The following is a 27,611-nucleotide window of genomic DNA, read 5'->3' as shown; positions in this document are numbered from 1 at the left end:
TCAAAGCTACCTTATCAATAGGTATAGAAAATGATTGATAATTGCCATCAAGCTGAGCCCCTTTCCTTGAGCACTCTTTTTCTTAGAGGTAATTAATTGACGATTGCTGTTATTGACAACAGCTTTCACTGGTTGATGGTGAACCTTAAGCCTCATACCACAATCTTATAAGCCCTCTATATCAAGGAGGAACAAAAACGATCTCCATACAGTTTGAAGGCATATTTGTATATCTTAATACACAAAGGGAAGTAATTCTGAGATAGCCATTGTGATTGAACTGACGTTTCACCACTACCATGGCAACTAACTTTATTTCTTCTACAATACACACGAAATTCTTTCTATCCACCCGAGAGCCCTGTATCTCAGTCTACATTTGCTCTACATAGACATATTATACCTTTTTGGAATCAGGATGATCCCAGGATTGAAAGTCTGCCCTTCATTTGGTTCTTGAACATCCAGCATTGGGATCAGGTCTGAATGGGGATTTGTCATATGCTAACAGTTGAAAATTCAAATTTTAAATGAACTCCAAAAATTTGTGAACTTTTTCATTTAAACCGAATTTAAAGTAATATCATATTGGTAGGGTACCAGTAAATGCTTTACTATTATTGCTCTCTAGTTTTGGGTCACAGGTCCAATTAGCCCTCAGCAGGAGCAAGCTTAAAAGTCTGCACAGAGTGCAGCTTTTAAGCCAGTAAAGTATAAATTAGAAAGCTGAGTGAACAGAAAGGAGGTACAGTTAGATAAAATCTCCAAGCAGTTTAAATACCTAAGTCTCTACTAAGTGGCTAAAAAGTATCTGCCATGATCAGATGAGGAACACACAGAACAACTGTTGGTTTGCCTTGTCCTCAAAACATGTACCAAGAGTGATAAAAATCAAACATCCAGTCAACATCATGGTGTTTGGAGTGGTCACTAGTGATGGCAACATTATGTCAACATTTTCCCATACAGCCTCAGACTCAACACAGAGGCCTACATCAAGCGCCTGGAGGATGTAGTACTGCCCTCGGTCAAGAGGGTGGCTGCTGGAAGACCCTGTGTTTGGCAACAGGACTCTGCACCATGGCACACAAGTAAGAGAACCCAGTTATAGCTGTCAGACAATTTCTGTAACCATATCACTCCAAACATCTGGCCACCTAACTGCCTAGACTGCAATCCCCTTAATTATTATGTGTGGGGCACAGTTGAGCAAGAGACCAAGAAAACTCCCTGTAACACCAAAGATGAACTGAAGGCAAGTATTATGGAAGCATTCACCAACTTAAACAAGAAGACCATCCAGAAGAGTTGCAGGAAATTCCAAAGTTGCCTGGAGGTCGTGGTTGAAGCCAATGGCAATTTTATTGAATAAATTTACTCTTTAGTATTTCAAGATATTTTCATGTAATTTTGGTAAATATATCTGTTAAAATGAGATGTCAGTGTTATTTTCATTTTTGTGTAATCTAGACGACAGTTCATTCACTGCAACCTATATATATATATATATATATATATATATATATATATACATATGTACACATAAATGCATATATATACACAGACACAAACAGGTATACATACATATATGACTATATGACTATATATGATGATATATATATATATACACACACACACATATAGACATCTTTGCAACTATATCTTTGGGTGGGTGAGTGGGTGTGTGTTTCAACAGCAGAAAGGTAGCTACATGTAGTATGGGAAGGATTAGTAATTCACCAACATCTTAGAGAACATTAGGGAAGGATTCTATAATAAACTACTCAAGTTTCACTGTAACTTCACAGCTGGGAGGATCCTGCTGTACCCAACTTGGCTCCCCCACTTCAGCTATCCCCTTTTTATATACAAAGGTGAATGCCCTGAACATATTACCCAAAATAGAAGCAAGAATCTCGTAAAGGCCTTCCTGAGCAATCAGATCACATTTTTCACACACATACACATAAACGTGCATACACATGTATGTATAAGTATGTGTGTATGCACATGCTTCCATCTGTGAGTTTACACACACAGGTGTATAATTTTTTTTTTATATGGCGCTGTATTTTACAATCCTGTAACTAATAATAATAATGGTATCTTTGCACTGAAAGCATGTATATATATGTATGTATGTATATATATATATATATATATATATATATATATATATATATATATATATATATAATACTAATTTTCTTCCTATCTTTATTTTTCAGTTTTCATGTTTTACATTCTAAGTGTATTCATTTGTTAAACCAGTTACAAGGAAACCCAGAGACGGAGCAAAAAAGGGGGTGCAAGGAGGGAAGGGCTTTTATCCCCAGGTGCGGTTATGATGAAGTAGCAAAATTTTTTCTACCCGAACATACTTATTAATGAAAACCAGGGTGCCGAAAAAGTGACTTTTGCCTCCAGGTGTTCAGAATTCTTCTTACACCATTGAGTACTGCTATATGAAGTTGTGTACACACATCATAGTCATATGTATATATGAATATGAATTTGTATATAAACATTCATATATATATATATATATATATACACACATTATATATATATATATATATATATATATATATATATATATATAATTATGTAATACTAGTGTGTGCGGATGTGTATATTACATGGAGATGTATGCATGTGTGTGTGTGTGTGAATGTGTATGTATACATGCAGACATGATTTTACATGTGTGCATATGTATGCACACACACATACACACACACGATTCTCTGTAGCAATTCCTAATGATGGATGCCCTTCCTAATACTGACCACTTAAAAGTGTAAGCTGAGTGCTCTTCTTGTGCCACTGGCACCACTGAGATGGACATGCGGCTTGCAAGCCTATGAACCTAAGAAGAGAGGCTTTATGCTAGGGGCTGAGGGTTAAGGTATGAAAGAGGTGGACGAGGAAGAGCATGTTAGGGAGTTGTATGGCTACTCACATTTAGGAGAGGTTTAGGAAAGAAACCAGTAGTAGATGTCAAGAGTGGTGTTGAAGTGTCCAGGCAGCACCTCAAAGTACCAAGTGAACAGAAGCTAGTAGGGACAGAAGCTAGTAGGGACAGAAGCTAGTAGGGACAGAAGCTAGTAGGGACAGAAGCTAGTAGGGACAGAAGCTAGTAGGGACAGAAGAACTAAGAGTGGGTGGGAGTCTGCAAGAGTGCATGGGGGAAAAGGGGAAGAGGGGAGGCAGGCAACAGTTGTAAGAATTGGGTAGGGTTGAAGGGTGGATGAAGAGGTGGGGGACCACCAATGGTACCCCTGAAGTGGGGAAGTAGAGCAGCTGGATAATAATAATGATGATGATGATGATAGAGTTGCCATGGGGAGGACAAGAGAGAGAGAAAAAGACAGACAGTCAGAGATGTGTGCATAGGCATGCATCTTTGCATATGGTCATGTTGTAAAGCAGTGTATTTCTGAGTGTGAGAGTGTAATGCTTTAAGATAAACATGTATATCCATGTGTATATCTGCATCCAGATAATCCCTATTATATCCTACCAAAACTATTCTCAGCAAGAACCATGTAGTCTCACTAAAATTTCCATTCAACGCCTCCCAGCACAACTGTCTTAATAGCTATAGTAATAACAGAAGGCTTGTGTGTGTGTGATTACACAAACACACACACACACACACACACACACACACACACACACATTATAAACCAAGTTTCCTGTTGCCAGCTGGTCACTTATCTAACTAATGTTGGCAACAGTTATTTTGGTAGCGTGGGATGAGGAGGTGTTTGGGTACATAGGTGGTGGAGGTGGTGCTAGTTGTAATGGTGTATTAGCGATGGTGGTGGTGGTGGTGGTGGTGAGTTTGGTAATAGTCATAGTAACAGTGGTGACCATGATAACTGTGACTATGATAGTGGCAGTAGACTGGATGGATGGTGGTGGTAAGTTGAGATATACTGAGTCAGGGTGTGGGGAGTGAAGATTTAGGGTAGAGATGTGGGGGATGGTAGGATAAAAAAGGAGAGGTAGACAGTGAGGTATGTGGTGAGAAGATTGTGTGGTGAGGCTGGGTGATATGAGGGGGGTGATGTGAGGCTGTGGATGGAGAGGAAAAGGTCTGGGAGGCAGTGCTGAGAAGTAATGAGTGTTGGATGGTAGGGGAGGAGGGGAGAGATAAGGTGTACAAGACCAGAGAGAAAGAACTGGTACGAAAATAGCAAAGGATGAGGTGAGAAGATTATGTTGGTGGCAGGGGGGGGGGGGGGGGCAGAGGATCCTAAACATTTTACACAGACAGTGGGGGATGGGGGGAAGAAGGGGAGCAGAGATTGACTTGAGAGTTAATTAAAAGATAGGCACTCCTCTTTCTCTCTCTCTCTCTCTCTCTCTCTCTCACCCTTCCCTGCTGAACCCTGTAGGTCTTCTAAAGCAAAGGATCCCCCCAAATGTTTAACCAGAAAAGGGGCCACATATGGATATTAAAGATGCTATGCAATCTGACACCCCTTACACCCACCAACACCCGCATGCATGCATGTGTGTGTGTGTGTGTGTTGTGTGCATGCATGCATGCATGTGTTTGTGTTGCCTTGGTTACTAGTTCTATCCTTATAGATTACTTACTCAGTACACCACACTTTGCATGTGTGTGTGTGTGTGTGTGTGTGTGTGTGCATGTATATAACACACACACACAATAATAGGGCTGAGGGCAAATTCTTCAGTGGAGCATTCTATATATTACATACACATATACAGTGCAGATTCACACAAGTCAAACAGAGTTGCAAAACTTCAATTAACTGAGACTATGCCCACAAATTACAAGATAAAACTTCCTCTATATAGATGTTCAAAATCCAAAAACATGAGATAATTCCAACAATATCAGCTAACATAATATTAGGGACAATAAAGACAATGAAATTAAGAAAGGACCTTTTCTTTAAAGCTAATTGGTAGAAATAACAGGCATGTCCTAATTTTAGATTTCATCAGCAAAGCAAGATTTAGAGATGATCAGTAAATATATTGAACTTGAGGGGAAAGTAGTGACACTGATGAAGAATATCAGCCTCCTTTGTAGTCATAATGTCGCATTACTGGGTGAAAATACTTCAAGTGAGTGTCACGTGTATTATAATATAGTGATTTGAAAAAAAGACTTTGATTATGTGTTCAAACTAATGTGAATTACAATGAAGCTAAAAGAGTGCTCAATACAGTTAAGGCCAATTTTGTGATTCATTCTTCTGGAAGTTAAAATAAGTACCAGCGAAGTGCTAGGGTCAATGTAATTCACAAAGCTCCTTTTCTAAATTGCTGGCCTTGTGCCAAAATTTGAAACCATATAAGGCAGTGAGCTGGCAGTATTGTTAGCATGCTGGATAAAATGCATAGTGGCATTTCTTCCGGTTCTTTATATTCTAAGTTCAAATGTCGCTGAGGCCAACTTTGTCTTTCATCCTTTCGGTGCCAATGAAGTAAAGTACCAGTCAAGTAATGATGTCAATATAATCACCTGGTCCCTTTTCACTAAAAAATTGCTAGCCTTATACCAAAGTTTGAAACTTATTATTATTATTACTACCTCCACCTTAGTGAAGGTGGAGGTGTTGTTTTCAGTTGTGTTTGTCTGTTTGCTTGTCCATGGACAACATATCTTAAGAACTGCTGGATGGATTCGGATGGAACTTCCAGGGATGTTTGGCCTCGTGACTGGCAATTGAAAAAGTAAGAACCAGTCAATTGAAAAAGTAAGAACCAGTCAAGCACCAGGGTTGATATAATTGACTCACCTCCTGCACCCCCCCCCCAAAAAAAAAATTTTAAACCTTGTTGCCTATAGTAGAAAGGATCATCATCATCATCATCATCATTTTATTTACTGAAATTAAGATTAAAATTTTTTATTCGTTTATTTTTACAGAATCAAAATCAAAACAGCCTTATAAGAAGAATAAGGCTGCTCTGTATCTTGTCAAAATGATTCCATCAACTTTAGTGTAGAAGCAGCTGCAAGACTGTCTACATAGGGTCAATATATGACACCCACCCAGAACAGCTGAGATAATCTAACCATCTTCAACAATCAAGACGTGGCACTGGGAGAAATGCAACACTCCAAACAAGTGCTTTTATATGTTATGATGACGCAAGAGCCAGTTAGTCTGTTATGAGAGGGGTACACTGACGGTTTTTTGTTAGTCACATATAATCTCACCATGCAGAAAATGCTGATAACAAAGCTATATAGATTCAAAACCTCCATACACTTCAACAAACTTTAGCAGGAAAAATTCCTGTGAACTACCTGTGAACTTCCTCTTTTTCTGGGTGAGTCTGGTGACTTCTGTTGTACTTCTCAGTATATATTTTTTTCCACAAGGTCCGAAATTTGGGGGGAGGGGGGGGGGGGGGCCAGTCGATTAGATTGACCCTGAAAGGGTGAAAAGCAAAGTCGATGTCGACGGAATTTAAACTCAGAATGTAAAGACAGACGAAATACCTGCCTTTCCTCAATATATATTATAATTTACCTGTAATAAATTACCTGTAATAATTTACCTGTAATTCAAAAGGGCCAACCATGTTACATTTTATATCCTGCTGAATCTCCCCGAGAAGTACATTAAGGGTACGCATGTCTGTGGAGCGCTCAGCCACTTGCACATTAATTTCACAAACAGGCTGTTCGTCATCATCATCATCATCATTCCATTGATCGAATCAACTGGAACATTAATTGTCGTAATGATGTCCATCATTACAAAACCATCACTCTCTCTCTCTCTCTCATCTCCACTCATTCTGTTCTTTTCTCATCTTTCTATGACCTCTCAACCACTTCCTTCCAGTGTTACCAATCAGCCAATCGAAAGTACAAGCAGTTCGCAACTCACCTGATCGACAAGCAGCTCAGCCACCTCCACATGATTATTAAGTGCTGCCAAGTGCAATGCTGTGTAACCATCATCTTTCTTCTCATCAACGATCCATGGCCGAGGAAGCTTGGACAGAAGAATGCGCATCGCACTGCAACAGAAAGAGAAAAAATAAATATATACAGTGATCCTCTCAGTGTCTGTTTGTCTTCTACCAGTAATACGGGTGTGGGGTGAACAACAGGATTAACAACTTAGATACAATTTGGTAACAGAGAGGGAATTTGATAAGAAAATCCCTATACATGTAGGTTTTAACCCTTTAGCATTTTAACTGGCGATATCAGGCCCAAATACTCTACCTGTTTTTGTGTTCAAACTGATTAGAACCAGCCTCTCACACTTACTTTATAATGTCACTCTAAAAAATAAACAATCGCAACATCGAAATCTCAAAGCTATGAGATTAATGAGTGATCAATTCAAAACAATGTAGATAAATCAGTATGACATTGGACAGAGTAATCTGAATGCTAAGAAATTAGATATGGTGTGAAGCCACAGAACTGAAATTGTGGCATGGAAATGGGTAAGTACAAACCAGAAATTGATATGAAAAACTAACAAAGCTGTGATGTGTAAATGTACAAGAAATTCATAGATAATAAAGCAGATATTGTTGTAAAAGACATTTTTGACAGTGTACCTAACAAACAGTAAAAAGCTTAGAATTTCATATTCTCTTCACTGGTTGAATTCACCCAGTTCTTTGTTTTATAGAACATTGTGGTTCTAAAACAATTCTAAAGAAGTACAACAGTTCACCTAGTTCTAAATAGGTGCCATGATATCCTTTACCGTACCCTAAATAGGTACCACAAAGTGATACAATTCATCACTGCAGCTTGCAACAACACTATAAAATTGATGAGCAATTCAGCTGTTTGCAACAACAAGTTCAATTCTTCCTTCAACGAAGAATCTTGTCAGTGACAAAGCAGCATCTTATCCAAAAAAAGATCTCTCTCAGATCCACTTTATATCACAGAAACTGTAAATAAGCACCAGTCCTAAAATCAATGAGATTCAGAACAAAACCAATCAGATATTTTCAACTAAGAACTTCTAGCCAAATATCAGCCAATGATAGAGCCTCTGTGCAGTTAATCAAGCTGCTAGAGATAGCAGGCAAATCTCTTTCAAATCACACCCCTCCAGCTTAAAAAAAAAAAGCAATAAAAGTTACATTGGATAATGTGTTACAGCTGGAACACTTTTGAACAGAAGTGTACTGGACCAGGTCTAACCTGATACTCAACTAGTAACCTACATTCACATTATCTTTGGACATCAGTAAAACAACTGACATACTATAATAATATAATAGCACGTATGTTACATAACACAGTTGCAACAGAGTGCTTGATATACTGCTTGCAGTAAATTGTATCTGATATACGTTAAGGGTCTTGATATACAACAAGCACTAACAACAGTCTATTCAGTTTATTAAATAGGCACTTTGTTGGTTACGCCCACGTTGAGTTCAAGTTGATCCCTATCAACAGAACAGCCTGCTCGAGAAATTAACATGCAAATGGCTGAGTACTCCACAGACATGCATACACTTAACACAGTTCTCAGAAAGATTCAGCATGACACAGAATGTGACAAGGCCGGCCCTTTGAATTACAGGTACTACTCACTTTCGCCAGCTGAGAGGACTGGAGCAATGTGAAATGGAGTGTCTTGCTCAAGGATACAATGTGCTGCTGGGAATCAAACTTACAACCCTATGATCGCGAACTGGATACCCTAACCACTAAGCCATGTGCTTAACCTACTTGATGATGCACAACATACTTCTAGAGCATTCAGTTACAAAAATCCTCTTTGAGGGGGTTACTGCTGTGCCATGGGCCTCTCAATGCCATTAATATATCCTATAGATACCAGATTTGAACCAAGGCACATCTGAAATAATTATAATTAAGCTAGCCATAGTTTCAACAGAAACTAAAAATAACTGATTAAATCCCACTTAATCAGTATATTTCTATAGTATTTGCCAATGCGATAAAGTCCCACTAAAGCGACATTCAGTCTCTATCCAAAACAACCGAGTACCACACCACTGAAGCTCTATGCAATCAGTTAGCTAAATAATCAGGTACCATTCCATGAAGGTCTACTCATATCAGTCTCCTAAATAGTCAAGTACCACTCCAGTGAAAACATTCAGCTCTTACTTGAAGCAGTTAAACCAGTCACTACCATCACCGTTATTATGATCTTGAAGGTTAAATAGTGCCTCTATTTGCGAGAGTAAAGGAAGGTCAAAAATAAATACCAATTGGTACCAATGCACCAGTTGCGTTAATGTGGCGAGGGTGGTGAATGAAATGTCATACAAATTAACTTGCTCATACTTCGTACATAATATGTGGATATGTGCAAGCACAAATGTGCATGTGAGTGTGTGAGTGTGTATGTACATATGCACAAGATATAGAAAATAACAGTCTGTTTTTCATAAAAATAAATTATTAATCATAGTGATGGTGGCAATGAGAATGATGAGTGTGGCAGCAGAGATGGTGATGCGGAGAGTAGAGGCAGTGGTGCTGGCAGTAGTGGTGGTGGTGGTGATGATGTTGATAATAATGGTCATACCAGTGGAGACGGTGGTGATTATACTTGTGATAGTGGTGATGACAATCATCATATCGGTGATAACATTAAATAAGAGTTAATATAACCTCACTTCAGTAAATATAGTCATGTAAGACAAACAACTAAATGGTGCATTCTGTGTTACACACACACACACACACACACACACACACACACGTGATGGTGACACTTTAAAGATGAGTATAATGATGAATAAGCATTAATTATTTTCATTGATCTAATCACACAATTCAAACTACATATGAATATAAAGAAAATTTTTTTCTTTTTCCTCTCAAAAAAAATTTTCATTAACATAATGCAGTTATCGACAATATTAATAAAGCCACAAAATTCAATGTCACATAATTTAAGAACTTTTAAAACAGAAAAAACAAAAGGTATTTTCATTTAAATATTCAAATATATGCTATTATGCTATGCAAGACAAACTGTTAAGTGTTTATATCATCCTAGCATTTGTTGTACAAATGTCTTGTTTAAATAAATTTTGAATTAAAATCTTCCACCAAGCCTTAGTTACAATTTATGTTCCTAACACTAGTTGAATGATAACCAAGTTATTTTACAAAATTCTTTGTTATATTTAAAGCAATTGAAAGAAACACAGAGCATCTCAAAATAAATACAGTAACGAAAGAGTTAAGCCACATGCCTTCACGGCAAGCTAATGTAAATTAAGACAAAACATAGACAAAACAAAAATCCATTTTCTGTCTTCAAAGGAAGCAACAAATACAAATTGAAATAAGAGTAACAGGAAAGAAGAAACAACAGACACTGCATAAAAGCTTAAAACTAAGCTAAAATAGAGTAACAGGGGGTCATGCTAAAACAAAGTTAAGAAAAGCCCTTAACAATATGTAATGATGCAGAAAGCATTAAGTAACTGCAGAATATGAGGGGACTGTGAAGAAAAAATTTACCATGTTCTGGCTGCACGAAAAGAAAATGTGTGAGTTGGGGCTTTAATACATGGGGAGTTATGCTAGAATAATAACAAAATACCATCAGAAAATTGAAGTGCATATATATATATTCTGGGACATGCCAATCCACAGACAGGGAAATCAAGACTAATGAGCAAGATAATGTTAATAGAAACCACAGGGAGAGGAAATACGTCCTAATCAAAGTATCTGTCCCCACAGACAATGTATCTCTACAGAAAACGAGGCAATTACTCAGGTCTAAAGATCTGGAAATACAGATAACCAGTCCAAAGACTGGAAAAAATAAAAGAAAGATGAATCAGAACCTAAAACATACCAAAAATATACACAACATCCAGAAAATAGCATGACTAGGCACTGCACACATATTACACAAAGTACTGCTAGTACAACAAAATATAATAAAAAAAAAATTTTTTTAAATAGTGCAGGTATCAAAGGAATACAAAGCTGTGCTCTGTGAGCATGCAATAAATATGAAACTACTAAAACAAAAATTTGGGCAGAAGGCCAGGATTTGTGCAGAAATGTTTTTTTAATTAAATCAACACTGGTGCTTGAAAGTTACATTACTTTATTAACCCTGTGCCGGTGCCACATTAAAAGCACCCATGCCAGCAGGACGTAATAAGCATCCATGCTGGTGCCACATAATAAGCACCCGTGCCAGCAGCATCGAGGGAGTGCCAGTGCTGGTGCCATGTAAAAAGGAACCCAGTACACTCTGAAAAACGGTTGACGTTAGGAAGGATATTCAGCCATAGAAACCATGCCAGGACAGACACCTGGAGCCTGGTGCATCCCACTAGTTTTCCAGCTCCTGTCAAACCATTTAACCCATGTCAGCATGAAAAACAGACATATGATGACAATGAACTCTAGAAGAACAAAATACAGAAGTAGCTTTGGCAGGATTTGAACTCAGAGTATAGAGTTAGAAAAAACATCACAGTGTAGTTTATCCAAAGTTCTAACAATTCTGCCAATCTCCACCCTAATAATGATTGCTTGTAATTTAGGCAAGAAGCCAGCAATTTTGATGAGGTGAGGAGTGAAGTTAATACCATCAACTCCAGTACTTGACTGGTATTTTATATAAGCAACACTAGAGGGTGCAGGATTTGAACTCAAGTCATTAAAAGTTGTAACTAAATACCACAAGGCATTTTGTCCAACACTTCAATGGTTTTGCCAATCCTAACAATCCCAATAATCATCATCATCATCGTTTGACATCCACTTTCCATGCTGGCATGGGTTGGACAGTTTAACTGAGGACTGGCAAGCAAGGAGGCTGCACCAGGCTCCAATTTTATTTGGCAAGACTTCTACAGCTGGATGCTCTTCCTAATGCCAACCACTCCGAGATTGTAGTGAGTACTTTTTACATGCCACCAGCATGGGGGCTAGTCAGGTGGCACTGGCATCGACCATACTCGAATGGTGTTTTTTACATGCCACCAACACAGGAGTCAGTCCAGCGGCATTGGCATCGGTCATGCTTGAATGTGTTTTTTACGTGCCACCAGCACGGGTGCCAGTCAGGTGGTAATTATTCTTTTTAATTTTGGCACAAGGCCAGCAATTTTGATGGTGACGGTGGGGGAGCAAGTTGATTACATCAACCCAAATACTTGACTGGTACTTTATTGAAACCAGGATGACAGGCAAAGTTGACCTCAGTGGGATTTGAACTCAGAACATAAAGAACCAGAAGAAATGCTGTTAAGCATTTTGTCCAATGTGCTAACAATTCTGCAAATTCAGTCTTAATAATAATAATAATAATAATAATGTAAGAATTACAAAAATGAAAAAGTGTAGCTGGTAGTAATTTTGGCAAGCAGCCTAGGAATGCCATTCTAAATTCCAAGACTAGGTGAGGATTTGTTCGGTTATATTATAATAATCTTCATCATATGTAGTTCTTTTGAACTCTGCTTAATAACATATTTTAGAAGGGTTAAAATATACACCATCTGCACCTTCTCCCAACTACTGTGTGTGTGTGTGTGTGTGTGTGTGTGTGTGTGTGTGTGTGTGTGTGTGTGTGAATCTAAGCATGGGTTAAGTGATTGCAAGTTAAAAAGATTAAGGCAGATAACAAAGTGACGTGACACTGAATGACTTATAATGGTTTTGTGAGACTGGAAATTGAAAACAAAAGATGAAAACCCTCAACTGTTGATTTGTACATATATTAAAGTGGGTATTAACATTCTTTGATGTAGTAAATGTAGAAATTTTATTTAGTTAATCTTACACTAGAAAAAAAAAAGAATCATCTTAATGAATGAATGAATGAATGAATCTAGTCCAGGAAACGACTTACTGAGCTGCTACCCTGCTGAAGCAGCATCTTGAAAGCTTTTAACCAATCATATCCACTCCAGTACTTAGTTCTGTTTAGTATTTTATTGATCTCTATTTATTGACTGGCTAGGTTACTGATTTGACATAAAGGGACAACACTAGTTTACACAGACATGCATATACTGGAAGTGTGTGCAAACACACACACACACCATCATTATTATCATCGTTGAATTTTACATATGCTTTCATTGTATAAATGCATGCAAGTATGGATGTATGCATAATTTATATGTAAGGTATACACTGTACACCTCTAATGACTACAGAACTTGTGTTTAAGGGTGTCTACTTCCTCACTGCTCCCAACAGTCACCAGCACCGTCTCCAGTAACACCTAGTAACTATTAGTCGTTGTTATTGTCCCCCAAGAATGAAGGCTATACAATGTCACTTGATTTGAATTTGAAACCCTTCAATGGTCAGCTCCTCTTAAAACACTCACTTGACCCACCTTCATTCTAGCTCTCCCATTAAGACAGAGTTAAACAATGCTACAGTGCAACATCTACTACTCTAAAGAGTATATAACAAATGGATACAGATTGCTGCAGCATGACAAAATAGGCAACTTGACAAAGCAATCCAACTCATCAAACACTACATTTTCTTCTCTTCACAGAACATGTTTCAAGCCAACTAGAGGGGGGCCACTATGTGATCATCTGGCCTGACAGAGCTGTTAAATCTTTCTTAAATCTAACCCAACTATTTTTTTAAAATAAGGACATAGATAACTTAGTCCTAGATATTAGAAACTGAACTTTACAATTTCACCAAGAAAGTCTAGAATGGTTGGTCTGGTAACACTTAGTCGATTTTGTTAACAATACTGCTTTGCTATTAGATTAAATCCCATATACTTAGGCCCTTCTCTCAAGAGCAGAGACTGAATGCAACAAAATAAAGCAACAGCTCAAGGCCAAGCTGGTCAAGACATGATTGCAAGGTTCTCAAACAAGTTTCTCATCTCATTAACTCCAGATTATTCAGAACAAAGCATTCTTGAAGAAAGACATGAAAGTCTTACCTGAGAAACTCCTCTCAATGATATAAAAAATACCTAGATCTACCTCTTTCATCAACTCAAGAAGAGAATCTTCATACATACAACCCACCTTTTTTGGTAGATGCGAAACTTGTACTCTCATTAGCTTCATACATTAATTGTGCAGCCATCTCCTGACACAGATCAGTGCTGACTGCTAACGATTGTCTCTAATTTATTCCAGAAGAGATCAAACAAATAATGTTGAGTCTCTGTTGTTTGACCAAACTCAATTGACCTTCCACTGAGTTTCATAACAATTTCTGTAACCAGCAACAAGCACTGTCTTTGTTTACTGCTCCCTAAAAGGGTGGTGTTCTATATTGTCTCCATAGCAACAACAAACAATAAAATGTCAGCCAGAGGCAGAGTCAATTATATGCAGTTTTCCAGTAGAAGTTCATGTAAAGGCAAGCCATGAAGGCCACCGGTGTGTCACTAGTGAAGAGGGAGAAATACAAAAATATCACAAATATACATTTCGCTGACATTTAAAACCAAAATAAAATGAACTGATCAGTGGTGACAGACAAAGAAGAGAGTTCTAATGTTTAGCAGCTTTGTGTGTGTGGATAGAGAGTCATATATAAGTCAGAAGGGAGTCATCATCATCATCATCATCTTTTAACGTCTGCTTTCCATACTGGCATGGGTTGGACGGTTTGATTGAGGACTGGCAAGCAAGGAGGCTGCACCAGGCTCCAATCTGATCTGGCAAGGTTTCTACAGCTGGATGCCCTTCCTAACACCAACCACTCCAAGTGTAGTGGGTGCTTTTTATGTGCCGCTGGCATTGACCACACTGGAATGGTGCTTTTTACGTGCCACTGGCATGGGAGCCAGTCAGGGGGTACTGGCAATGACCATGCTCAAATGGTGTTTTTTACATGCCACTGGCACAGGAGTCAGTCAGGAGGCACTGGCATCAACCCCGCTCCAGTTCTTACATTTATGTTTAGTTTTCTTTTTGCTCGACTGCTATTATTCAGAGATGCAAACAAACCAACACTAATCATCAAGAAATGAAAAACAAACACACACACATGCGCATACGTGCACATGTACGGTACGGATCTGCTCATTTTCAATTACCAAATAAATACATTCACAAGACAAGGACTCTGTGTGTGTGTGTGTGTGTGTGTGTGTGTGTGTGTGTGTGTGTGTGTGTGTGCATGCGTGTGTGTATTAAAGAGGTGCTTGAGGTTATTTTGAAACATTGTATTGATTAAATTTAACAAATTTGAAAGCCATAGAACTGCAGTGTTAATAATACAGTTTATTTCACAGTTGTTGGCAAGCAACTTGATCTCAAACCATTATATTGAAACCGAAGCAATTACACTGTGGAAGAGCCATTTTAGACATTTAAAGAACACACATAAAGCTGTGGTATTTATTTTAGATTTAGTTTTTGGTATCAAAAATCTTCAGTGCACTTCTGCAAATTGGTTACTGATACAGTTCTATTACAACTGTTGGAATTAAGTGATTGATGAGACCTCGGAGGGTAAGAGGATTTTTATCTTTTTTTTTTTTTTTTTTTTGCTGTTTTTGAACCTTGGGGTCTACAGTATAGTTATTATTTAATCTTTTTAAAAACGTCTATTTGTCAGTTTCAGGTTAAATTTTTATGTTTGTCCATAAACTTTAGCATCTTTAGCAGAGTCCACTTTGCTGAGAACTTGCACACCAGATGTGACCCAAGTTTATTCAGCATGTATAACCTGCAAATATTCAGGATGGGCATTATTTGCGTCATTCTTACCAATCTGCAAGGACCTACAAAAGTCACAGGCCCTGCTATTTTTTCCCTTAACTATTCAGAAGCAATCTTCCAAAAGTTTTACAAAATGTTGCCAGTATTTAGCTGCATCTTATGAAAATGAAAGCAAAGTAAAAATTTTAAAGATAAAAGACAGTAACAGTGCCTATAAAATGATGGGATGGTTGGTTTTCAAATGGATTAAAATGGATGAGATTTAGCATGTTGGTTCTTGGTAATATCAACTTGAGATTAGAAAGAGAGAGAGAGAGAGAGGTGGAGGAGCAGTATCTTTTACTGATTTCAGGTATTGGGCTGTAGTCATGCTGGGGCATCACTTTCCAGAGTTTTAGACATTCATATGAAGCCAAGTACTTATTTCAGACTGATAACTTCTATTTATAGTAAAAAAATAATAAGGTATCATTTTTGACATAAACAATCACCCACACACACAGATATATATACACATATACAAAAGAGGCTCCTGTACAGTAGGATTGAACCCAGAACCAGATAGTAACAGACTGAACTTCTGAACCACAACGCCATACGTGCACCTACACAGACACACACACACACACACACACAAACATACAGAGATGGCTCTGTAGTAAGAAGTTTGCTGTCCAACCACATGGTTCAGGGTTCAAGTCCCATTCCATGTTAACCTTAAGCAAGTGTCTTCTACCAAAGCATTGGGGGTAGATTCGGTAGATGGAAACAAAGAAACCTGTTCTGTGTGTGTGTGTGTGTGTGTGTGTGTATCTGTGTTTGTCAACTGGTGTTGGTGTGTTGGTGTCTTCATAATTTAACGGTTTGGCAGTAGAGACATTGAATAAGTACTAGAGGTCAATTCATTTGGCCAAAAATTCTTCAACGCTATGCCCCAGCATAGTCTAATGACTGAAACAATTAGAAGCTAAAAGAAGCAAACACTACGAGAACAGTAAAACCTGCCTGTGTTATCTGATAGATAGAAGGCTTTTGGTGCTATTATTTGTACAGAGTGTACAACCACTAATGATATGAAGTGGTAGCTCACACACACACACACAATTATATTCCAACACTTCAACAATTATATGGAGAAAGAGAGAGAGAGATTGAGTGAGTGTGAGAGAATGGGTGAGTGTGGGATGTCTGCATGTATATGATGTGATGGCAATAGGAAACAGGCAAGAAATATTTTGTTGGTTGGTCGGTTGATGTGTGTGTGTGTGTGTGTGTGTGTGTGTGTGAGTGTGAGTGTGTGTGTGTGTGCAGTGCTAAAATAAATAGCAGTGACAAAGTAGTTCAATGGGACAGCAGCTAGCTAGTGTGAAATATCTACTACAGTTAGATGGGGCAATGTCCTCACAGAAACACATGAAAGGACAGAGAGAGTAATACTATTCAGAGGAACAGTGCAGGAAATCAGGCTTCAAACGCAGCACAATGCCACGTATACACACACACACACACATATATATATATGTGAGTGTGTATGTGTGGATATGTATACATACATATACACACACAAATAGGAACCCATGTGTGTACACACATTTATCTATCTATCTAGCTCTATATATATATATATATATATATATATATATATATATATATATATATATATATATATATATGTATGTATGTATGTATACATGCACACACGCTCACTTTCTCTCTCTCTCTTTCTCTCACATACACACGTTTGTATATGTGAGTGTGTGTGTGTATGTGTGTGCATGTATGGCACACAGCATGGAGGGCTGCGCTCACCATTTCTACACCAGATTTGAACAAGCTGTCAGTAGAATCAATAATGAGTCTGCTGAACAAGGTAAATACCTACATACACACCTTTGTCCAAAAGTTTTATAAAAGTTTATCAGTTTTTTTTTGTTTTTGTTTGTTTGTGTTTTGGGGTTTTTTTTTGTGTAATTAATGAATTTATCTGCACTCAGGGAGTATTTTGTGGAGGCAGGGTGGGGGGCGGGGAAGTGAGAAGGTAAGTTTTGGGTGTTCCATCTATTTTAATACAGACGTTTTTCGCAGAATGGCAGTCGGCAAACTGGACCTTACATGTGGCTTCAATAACAACAGCTGAAATCTCTTAGGATGGTCTGTGTGCGCGTGTCTACGTGTGTATGGGAGAGAGAGAGAGAGAGAGAGAGAGAGAGAGAGGGAGGGAGGGAGAGGGAGGAAAGAAAGAAAAAGGTAGGGGGGGACAGAGAAAGAACAGGATATATATATATATATATATATATATATATATATATATATATATATATATATATATATATATATTCCTCTGTGTGTCTGACTAAGTAGTATGAAAGAATGTGTGCATGTGCCCATGAGAGAGAGAGAGAGAGAAAGAGAGAGTATGTGAGTGTGTGTGTAACAAAATGGAGTATGTATATGTGCATTAGCATCGGTGTTATGCATTTTCTGACAGTAATTGAGAAAAAAGATAAATCTTCTAATCTCCACACACCCCGAAAGAAATGATACAAAAATAAATGTTAAAACATGGAGGGGGGGGGGAGATACCTTTTTGTCGAAAGTTTGGTTGGGTTTTGTTGTTGTTGTTGTTGTCAATGTGTGTGTGAATTAATTCTTAACTGTTGAATTTGTTAATGGTTACAAGTTCTAGTCTTGGCGAAAGTTAAGCAACATTTTTAGAAATAATTCATAGTTTCTAGATATTTTTACCGATTCTAAATACAACTACTGCTAACTGTTACATGTGAAGGTTAACAGGAAGTAAGGGAAATTTCTTCCTTTGCCTTTTTTTTATTGTTCGTTTTTACTCTAAGTTTTTCATTTTTTTCCCATTTTTACATAAAGTGTAGATTTTTTCTCGTTTGTTGAATTTTCTTCGATGTTTAAATAATTATCTTAAAACAGTTTTTTACTGTAATCACATTTATGGCTTCGTAAAAGTGAAATTAAACCAAATAATGACTCATTACAGATTAATATGGCATCTTAAAGCTATATAGGTTGCTGTGATGTGCATGCCTTTCCTTATTAGAAACAAATAAGGAAGTTCTTCCGGTTATAATAAAATAATCTTTTTTTATTAAGCATGAGGTCAAATTACTGCAAAGAAAGTGTATAAAGTCTACTGAATCAAACTGCAGTGTATTAATAGTATTTGTTGACCAACCAAGAGAGGGGTAAAGACTAAGTTGACCTTGGTAAAATTTGAATTTACGACATAGAAAAACAAAGAAGTATTTACACTAGTAGTAAACAATTTCTTCGAAATCACCATATTTGTGTTATGTCAGAACCTTAATGATTTATTTTAATCAGTTACTAGGTCATTAGCAGCAGAGTGGACTTCATGCTTTTTACATGGCACAAGCACAGGCGAGATCAGTTTTGGCAAGGTCTTTACAGTTGGATGCCCTTCCAAACACCAACTACTTTAAGTGTGAACTGGGTGCTTTTTAAGTGGCACCTGCACCGACAGGGTCACCAAATACTTGCTAGACTAAAAAAATAAATAAATAATAATAATAATTCTATCTACTTTTGGTACCAGCAATTTTGATGGAATGGGGTGTAAGTTGATTACATCACCCCCAGTACATGAATGGTACTTATTTTATCAACCCTGAAAGGATGGATGTAAGGCAACATCAGACTGATTTTGCCTTCCATCCTTTTGGGGTCAAAGAAACAAGTAGCAGTTGAGCACTGGGGTCAATGGACTAGCTCACTCCCCCAAAATTTCAGGCCTTGCACCTATAGAAGCAGCGAAAACAAAAATTATTATTACTATGGTTATGATTAAGACAAGCTGGCAAAAAATGCCTGACAGTTCTGGGTTCAAGTTCTGCTGAAGACAATTTTGCTTTTCATCTCATCAAAGTTGATAAACTAGTTATGATATGAACTAAACCCCTAAGCTTCAAAACTGTTGGCTTTATGCTTAATTTAGAAACAATTTGAGGGTGGTGGGTTGACAGAATCATTACAGTGTTGGACAAAATACTTCATGGTGTTTGTTCTGACCCTTCATGTTCTGACTTCAAACCTTGCTGGAGCCTTGCTTTTCATCCCTCCAGGGTCAATAAAATAAAGTACCAGTCAAGTGCTGGGTCCAATGTAATTGACTAGCTCCTCCTCTCAAAATTGCTGACCTTGTATCTAAATTATATACAGTAATTTTAAGGGTAAAGTTGACCTTACCTTTCACCCTTTCAGGGTCAATAAAATAAAGTACCAGTCAAGTACTTGGTAAATCTAATTAAGTAACACTCTCCACACAAATTTCCGGCCTTGTGTCTATATTAGAAACATTAACAACAACAATAATCATCATTATTATTATTATATTATCACCATCATCATCGTCATCATCTAAAGCAGTGATCTGGCAAAATTGTTAGCATGCCAAACAAAACGCTTAGTGGCATTTCATCCATCGTTACATTCTGGGCTCAAATTCTGCCGAAGTCACCTTTGCCTTTCATCTGTTCAAGGCCGATAAAATAAATACCATTTGAGCACTGGGGCCAGTGTAATTGACTAATAATTACCCTTAAAATTGTGCCAAAATTAGAAAAAAACCATTAGTATTATTTCGTCTGTCTTCACATTCTGAGTTCAAATTCCAGTGAGGTTGACTTTGTCTTTCATCCTTTCAGGGTTGATAAATTAAGTACTAGTTGAATACAGGGGGTCGATGTAATTGACTAGTCCCCTCCCCCAAAATTTCAAACCATGTGCTTTTAGTAGAAAGGATCATTATTATTATTACCATTATTATTATAAATGGATAGAGATGATAGCGATGTTACATGGTGCTACAATTGAAGGAAGCAATTTTAATTAGCTACCTGTATTTCTCTACAAGAACCAAGAATTCATACTCCACTGAAAGCATTACATTCAATCTCTTGGCAAAATATTTATCGCTTACTAATTAAATCATCATCATCACCACCGCCATTATTATTATTACTGTCATTTCCTTTCTCCCCCAATAATTCTAAGGTTCCATACTTAAGCAGTTAGCATTATCGTGTGCAGCTAAAATATTTCTAAATGGTAACCACCATGTTTATTATGATAAAAATGCCACACTAAACTATGTTATTTACATTTTAACATTAACAGCTTTTTCAGAAGAGAAAGTAAAAATGCCAGGAAGGTATACAGGAATTCTCTCTCTCTCTATCTCACACACACACACACACACTTCATAAAGAGGTTTCTGTGAATAAGTTACAAGAACTGAATAATGTTTTGACAAACTACATTTAAGTTGTGTAAGAGGAAGTATGGATGACTGTTCTTTTACTAATTAATCATGACAATGATGATGATGATGATGATGATGTCGGCAATGATGATGACAATGTTGAAATACAACAAGGTATTTAATTGAAAATAAATCTTCCCTTTACTTTGCATTACTATAAGCACATCAGACAAATGCCTTTGCAGCAACTGCACCATCTCTTTGTGTTTTCCAGTTCAAATCCTGCAGAGGTTGACTTTGTCTTTCATCCTTTTGGTGTTCATAAAATAAGAGCATTAGGGTCAATGACTTAGCTGCACTCCTAAAATTGCTAGCCTTGTGCCAAAACTTTACACCATTATAATCACTATTATTATTATTATTATTATTATTATTATTATTATTCAGGCGGTGAGCTGGTAGAATCATTAGCACACCGGGTAAAATGCTTAGCGGCATTTTGTCTGCCGCTATGTTCTGAATTCAAATTCCGCTGAGATCAACTTTGCCTTTCATCCTTTCGGTGTCAATAAATTAAGTACCAGTTGTGTACTCGGGTCAATCTAATCGACTGGCCCCCTCCCCCAAAATTTCAGTGCCCATAATAGAAAGGATTATTATTTTTATTAAAACAGAATGCTAGTAGAGTTGTTAGCTAGTTGGACAAAATGCTTAGCAGCATTCCTTCTGGCTCTTAACATTCAAAGTTCAAATTCCACTGAGGTCGGTCGACTTTCATCCTTTCAGGGTCGATAAAATAAGTACCAGTTGAGTACTGCCTTTGATGTAATCAACTAAACGCCCCTCTCTTCAAAATTTCTGGCCATGTGCCACAATGTGAAAATCAGTAGTAGTAGTGCATATGGAAGATTACATTCCTGAAAATTCCTGCAAAGTTCTAACCACAATGATACAGAGCAAGCTGCAACTTCCATTATCATCTTCACCATCACCGTCATCATCATCATCATCATCAAACAGAATATTTCACATCTAAGTTAAAGCTTGCATCATAATCCTTGCAAAATACAGGTTTGAAAAGCAATACCTATAATAGCTGTAATGATGATCACCTCTCGATATAGAAACATTATTATCCCCCATACTGTTTAGAGAATTTAAACGTTTTACTTAACAGAAACATTCTAAATATTTTACAAGAATAAACATATACCCTATTTAATGGCATAAAAGACGCCCTTGTTTCTTCCTAAAAGATATCTAAAAAAAAAAAAATTATTTAATCACCCCACCCCCACCCCACCCCCGGTTCTATATGAGAAGTTGGGCCTTCCATAAGCTTTAATACACTAGAAACTTTTTTTTGCCCTGAATATGCGTTGCTGAACTTAAAGCGCGTCTAATTACTTGTGCGTCATTGATACCATCAAATACGCTATTATTCAATTTCTTTTTATTATAACTAAAACAGATTGGAAACTAGATTTCAACTTCTAAGATTAAATTGTACTAGGTTATCAACTTCGTTCCTACTTTAAATCAAATCTGGAATCATTGACATACCAAATGAAGGTTGAACCGATTGAAATTTACTTTAGATACAAGCATTAAAAATACACGTAGGCACTGGATACAGTAAGCTCATTATTATTATTATTACTATACAATTACTATAACTCCCCCAGACACTCTAATGAACTTATCCAGAATAATACATTTCGGTCTTTCAAATTTTTTTTATTGCTTTTGTTATTGTTGTGAGAACTTTGGTCCGATAGAAGAATTAAAATTTCCATTATTTAGCACAAAGTTTCTTTCAACAGCTTTACGGAAGTGGTATTTCAGTTTTTGTACAGACAAAATATATAAATAAATACTGCATAGATGGAAGGCAAGCGTCACCCCTATCACCATCATCCATGCTAGAGACTTGAACACAGAAAAGTGCGACAGAAAACTAATGTTTCTGCCGCCGTTACCTCCACTGCCTAAACACGGAAGAATATGGTGACTGATAGAAGACACCTTAAAATAATTATCACAATTTGTGTGAGCGAGAACAAATATGAAAGCCCAAGGGGAAATAACTGAACTGTAGCTCCTAAGTTACGTCCCTTGATAATTAAAATAAGCGGCCAACTCGCATTGTAAAAATTGGACCAGAGATGATTTAACATTTAATTATTTCGTGTTTCTGAGAATGTGTAACTTCACAGGAGGAACTTTTCGTTAGTTTTACAAGAGGACGTGAACTATAAAGTAAATTTAATAAATACAAGTATAAGCATAACCGTGTAGTTAAGAACTTCATAATGACTTGGTTCTAGGCTTGGTCCCACGATGCGACACTTCGGCAGTGTTTTTCACTGTAGCTTTGGGCTGACCAATGTTTTGCGAGCGGAATTTTGAAATTACGGAATAAGGGGACTCGTCATCAAAGGGTGAATGGAAAACTAGACTTCAGCAGAATTTTTTAACACAGATTGTTAACGTTCGTAATTAATTAGTAGTCATTAGTTTAACAAAGGATCCAGCGGTACTACTAAAGCAGCGCGGACCCGAACGCGCAGTCACGCGTCCGCGCTAGCTACTCTTGAGTGGTCGATCCTAACCCTAACCCTATCCCTAACCCTGTCCCTAACCCTAACCCTAACCCGTGTGTGCAAATGAATACGTGGTTAGGGTTAGGGTTAGGATCGACCACGCGTGACTGCGCGTTCGGGTCCGCGCTGGTTTAGTAGTACCGGATCCAGCAAGAACAAAGTAAGCAAAAATGACATCAAATCAACCACCATTAATATCATCATCACCGCCGTCGTTATTTAACGTATGTTTTCCGTGCTGGCATGGGTTTGGCGGGAGCTGGAAAGGCTAGGTTCCATAGTCTGTTTTGGCTTGGTTTCAACAGCTGGATGCCCTGCCTAACGTCAACCGCTTTACAGAGTGTACTGGGTGCTTATTATGTGGCACTAGTGTTATTAAATCTATCTATATATCGTAAATGTATAATCTATATATATTATATTCACACACAAATATCTATATGACATAAAATATTAAACACTTTTGTTTTCAAAATATTATCGTTCACTTAACATATATACAGATACATTTAATAGGTAATCTTTCAGTTTCGAGAGGTAAAAGAAGTAAATAAAAATATTCAAGGGAAATAACTGAACGACTTACCAGTATTATCCGTACTACTTTTTCTCTAAAACAGCATGCGACGGAATTTTTTTTTTTTTTATAAAAGTTTTAAATGTTTTTTTCTTTTTACAAACAGCATGCGACGGAATTTTTTTTTATAAAAGTTTAGGGTTAGGGTTAGGGTTAGATGTTGTGCAGCCGGTCTGCCACAAGGCATTTTCGATTTCTCATAAGAAACTGATATTCAATCACGTGTGTGATTTATATATAAACAATCACGTGATTTATTTATAAACAAAGTAGTACGGATAATACTGGTAAGGAGTTCAGTTATTTCCCTTGTATTTTATTTACTTTTTTAACCTCTCGAAACTGGAAGATTACCCATTTAATATATATAGATTATACATTGAAGTACTGCTGGTAAATATAGATGGAATGCCACAGCTGTTACCAACATAAATACCTTTTACCACATGAAAAAAAAAAAAGAACATGATTAACTGCCAAAAAGTCCCTATTACAACCATCAAATACCAATTGTGCTAGTTTCCACCTTGTCTTTTCTGTCACAATTACAATGACTAACTCTTTTTGCACTACCAAACTGCATATTCTATTCTTATCCTGTTGCCCACAAAATATTCCCTCTCCCAAACATACACACAATCCTTCCTTCCAAGAGCTACTTCCATCTGAAATCTCACTACCATCACATACGCTAATATTTTTCTTGTAGATGTGGATGGTGTCCGGCTTAAACATCCTACCAATACTCAAACTGGATATCAGCCACATTATCATACAAGCCTTTGAGGGCTTGGAAAAGTTATGGATATATTCATGTACCTTAAATACTGAGGTTCCTTTTCTTTTTCTCTACTACTTACAGGAGGGGGTGACAGCAGCACACACAACTGTGTTTTGAACCTTTGACACTGGTGAAATGAAGTTATCTTCAGACCTGAGAATGTTTATAGCAAAGTGGGCTCCACTAAAGGCACACAAGGACCAGGTTGTGATGTAAAGTCTACTACTGAAGTATAAGCTTCTGACAGGCTTACATACAAATTCCATCTACCAATTCCACTCACAGGGCATTTCTCACATTTTCCTTGATCTCTTGCAGGTTTCTTTCACTTACATTACCTGGCATTTTTTAACCCAAATGTCATCCTCCATACCCATCACGTATCTGTACCAGCTTAGACTTATTTCTTAGCCACTGTATCTGCTAGTTTCATATCCAATTTCTCTTAGCTAAATTGTTTTATACAGTTTATGCTCACTAATATTATACATCCAATGGAACATACTTGCCTCACTTTGTTAAAAGCCTTCATACATCCATTTATTATTTTTAATCCATTCTACTATACTTTCACAACACCCTGTTTCATAGCTAAATAAGTTATCAAAGCAACACAAACTACCATCTATTTCTAGGGAACACACTAAAACTTTGAAAGAGTTTATGCCAGAAGTGTTCTTACTACTAACAGCTCTTGCACATTTGCTACATGAAGTCCTTCTCTGTCAGCTTGTGACACCACTGCACCTTTTTCTACCCAAAGTGTACACTGGGTACACAATATGGAATTCTCATCTCTTTTACTGCATATCAAACAGGGCTACCTTCCCAGGTGCTATCAGTTGAGTCCTGTCTTCTTTCCTTTTTAAATTTGCTAAACTTACATTATAACTCTTTGACTCTCGGCTTTGCTCCCTGTTCAAAAATTTTTACTCCAATACTTCAACAGATTCAAATGTGAGAATTTGGTCATTGATATACAATAGTTATCATGGACAGCTGATATTAAAGTCCACTCTTATGGCCAGGAGTACTGAAATAAACAGGTGGAGACTCATACACAAGCATTAAGTGAAGACGGACAAAAATACCGCTAAGCATTTCGTCCAGTGTGCAAACAATCCCACCAGCCAGCCGCCTCAATAATAATAATCCTTTGTACTATAGTCATTCATCCCATGACTATCTGCAATATTAGTATAGTAAGTGTTGGCCTTATATACACAATTAGGTTTTTTCACTGATCTAACTATTGTGTCTTTGGGGTGCCTTTTACAGCTGGATACACTTCCTGTCACAAGCCGTTTTTAGAGCATGGATCAGGTACATTCATCATACCAGCCACACAAGAGGAACTGTCTGACAAGACTAAAGTCTCCTCTCTACTACAATGTATCAGTTTTAATTCAGGGTTGCTGTCATCATCATCATCATCATCGTTTAACGTCCGCTTTCCATGCTAGCATGGGTTGGACGATTTGACTGAGGACTGGTGAAACCGGATGGCAACACCAGGCTCCAGGCTGTCTTCTTAGATAATTTACTTTTCTTGTATCAAACGGAGGCCACATCCTCTCCATGCATATTATTCAGAATTACTGCTTTTCTAGTTAGGTTGTCTTCTTTGTGGCTAGTGTATCCCACATTTCTACCATGTAAATCTCTATTCAGAATTACTGCTCTCACAGACATTTGCTATAGAGTTTAACATTCCTACCGGGTCACTTTCACTACAGCTGTGGAGCCACATCCTTCCATAATGTTATGAAGAGTGCTTACAGTAAGGACAAAAAAAAAAAGAGATGAGGAACAGTCTTAAAGTAGACTGGTAGATTTCTTTCAAGTATCTGAATTCCTAGATTTGTCATGCTTCAAGTGTGTCCCTGTTATAGGTAGAGTAGGATATTTACCTATCAGCTGCTTAGGACTGCCCTGGGACTCTCTCTCTCTCTCTCTCTCACACACACACACACACACATACAGTATAATATATATAATGATATAAAATTATATTGTATTGAAATTATAATTCAATTAGAGGTTAAATTAACCTCATTAAGGGATAGTTATATTCAATGAACTACTGGTTCATTACCTAATATTTGTTGCGAATAATAATATTTGTAAAATAATAAGTCTATATAAATCATGGTTTATAATCATTCAAAAGAATGATTATATATATATATATATATATATATATATATATATATATATATATATATATATATGTATGTGTGTGTGTGTGTGTGTGTGTGTATACATATATAGTATATATTGTATTATACATATCATTTTAAATATATATAATATAACATTGTATTATATATATTATCATTACATACACACACACACAGAGAAGTAAATAATGCATGATAAAGAGGGGCAGGTACAACTAGTAACATACAATATATATCTAACACACAACTGCATATACATAAAACTAACAACTACATGAAGAAACCTTCAATGTTGTCCCAATGAATAAAAGACTCCTGAGACTCACTACCTTGCTGGAAGAAAGCATACGAGTCTGCTGGGTACATAGTTATTTAGTGTGTGTGTATGTGGAATATTCTGCGTTGGCCTGTAATAGTAGTAGTAGTGGTATTAGTGGCAACAGCCAAGATACATCTGAGAAAATGTTTTACCGAGAATACCTGAAGAAAATGAATTCCATAATAAATTCATTATTATTATTATTTTATAATCATTTCCTGGAAATAAGAATAATATTAATAATAA

The 27,611-nt window shown here is 37.1% G+C and overlaps 1 protein-coding gene across 2 annotated transcripts in view; it reads right to left on the bottom strand.

Annotated features, from left to right (window-relative positions):
• The window catches only part of LOC106881552 (E3 ubiquitin-protein ligase MIB1), a 137,796-nt gene that overhangs the window by 28,763 nt on the left and 81,422 nt on the right, over nt 1–27,611 (bottom strand). For both annotated transcript variants that reach the window (XM_014931984.3, XM_014931985.3), the window contains exon 14: nt 6,888–7,020. In XM_014931984.3, coding sequence (XP_014787470.1) covers nt 6,888–7,020 — 133 coding nt within the window. The remainder of the gene's footprint in view (nt 1–6,887; nt 7,021–27,611) is intronic.

The sequence above is a fragment of the Octopus bimaculoides genome, chromosome 13 (assembly GCF_046866305.1).
Source record: "Octopus bimaculoides isolate indiv1 chromosome 13, ASM4686630v1, whole genome shotgun sequence".
Lineage (NCBI taxonomy): Eukaryota > Metazoa > Mollusca > Cephalopoda > Octopoda > Octopodidae > Octopus > Octopus bimaculoides.
This window is presented reverse-complemented; position numbering and strand designations above follow the sequence as displayed.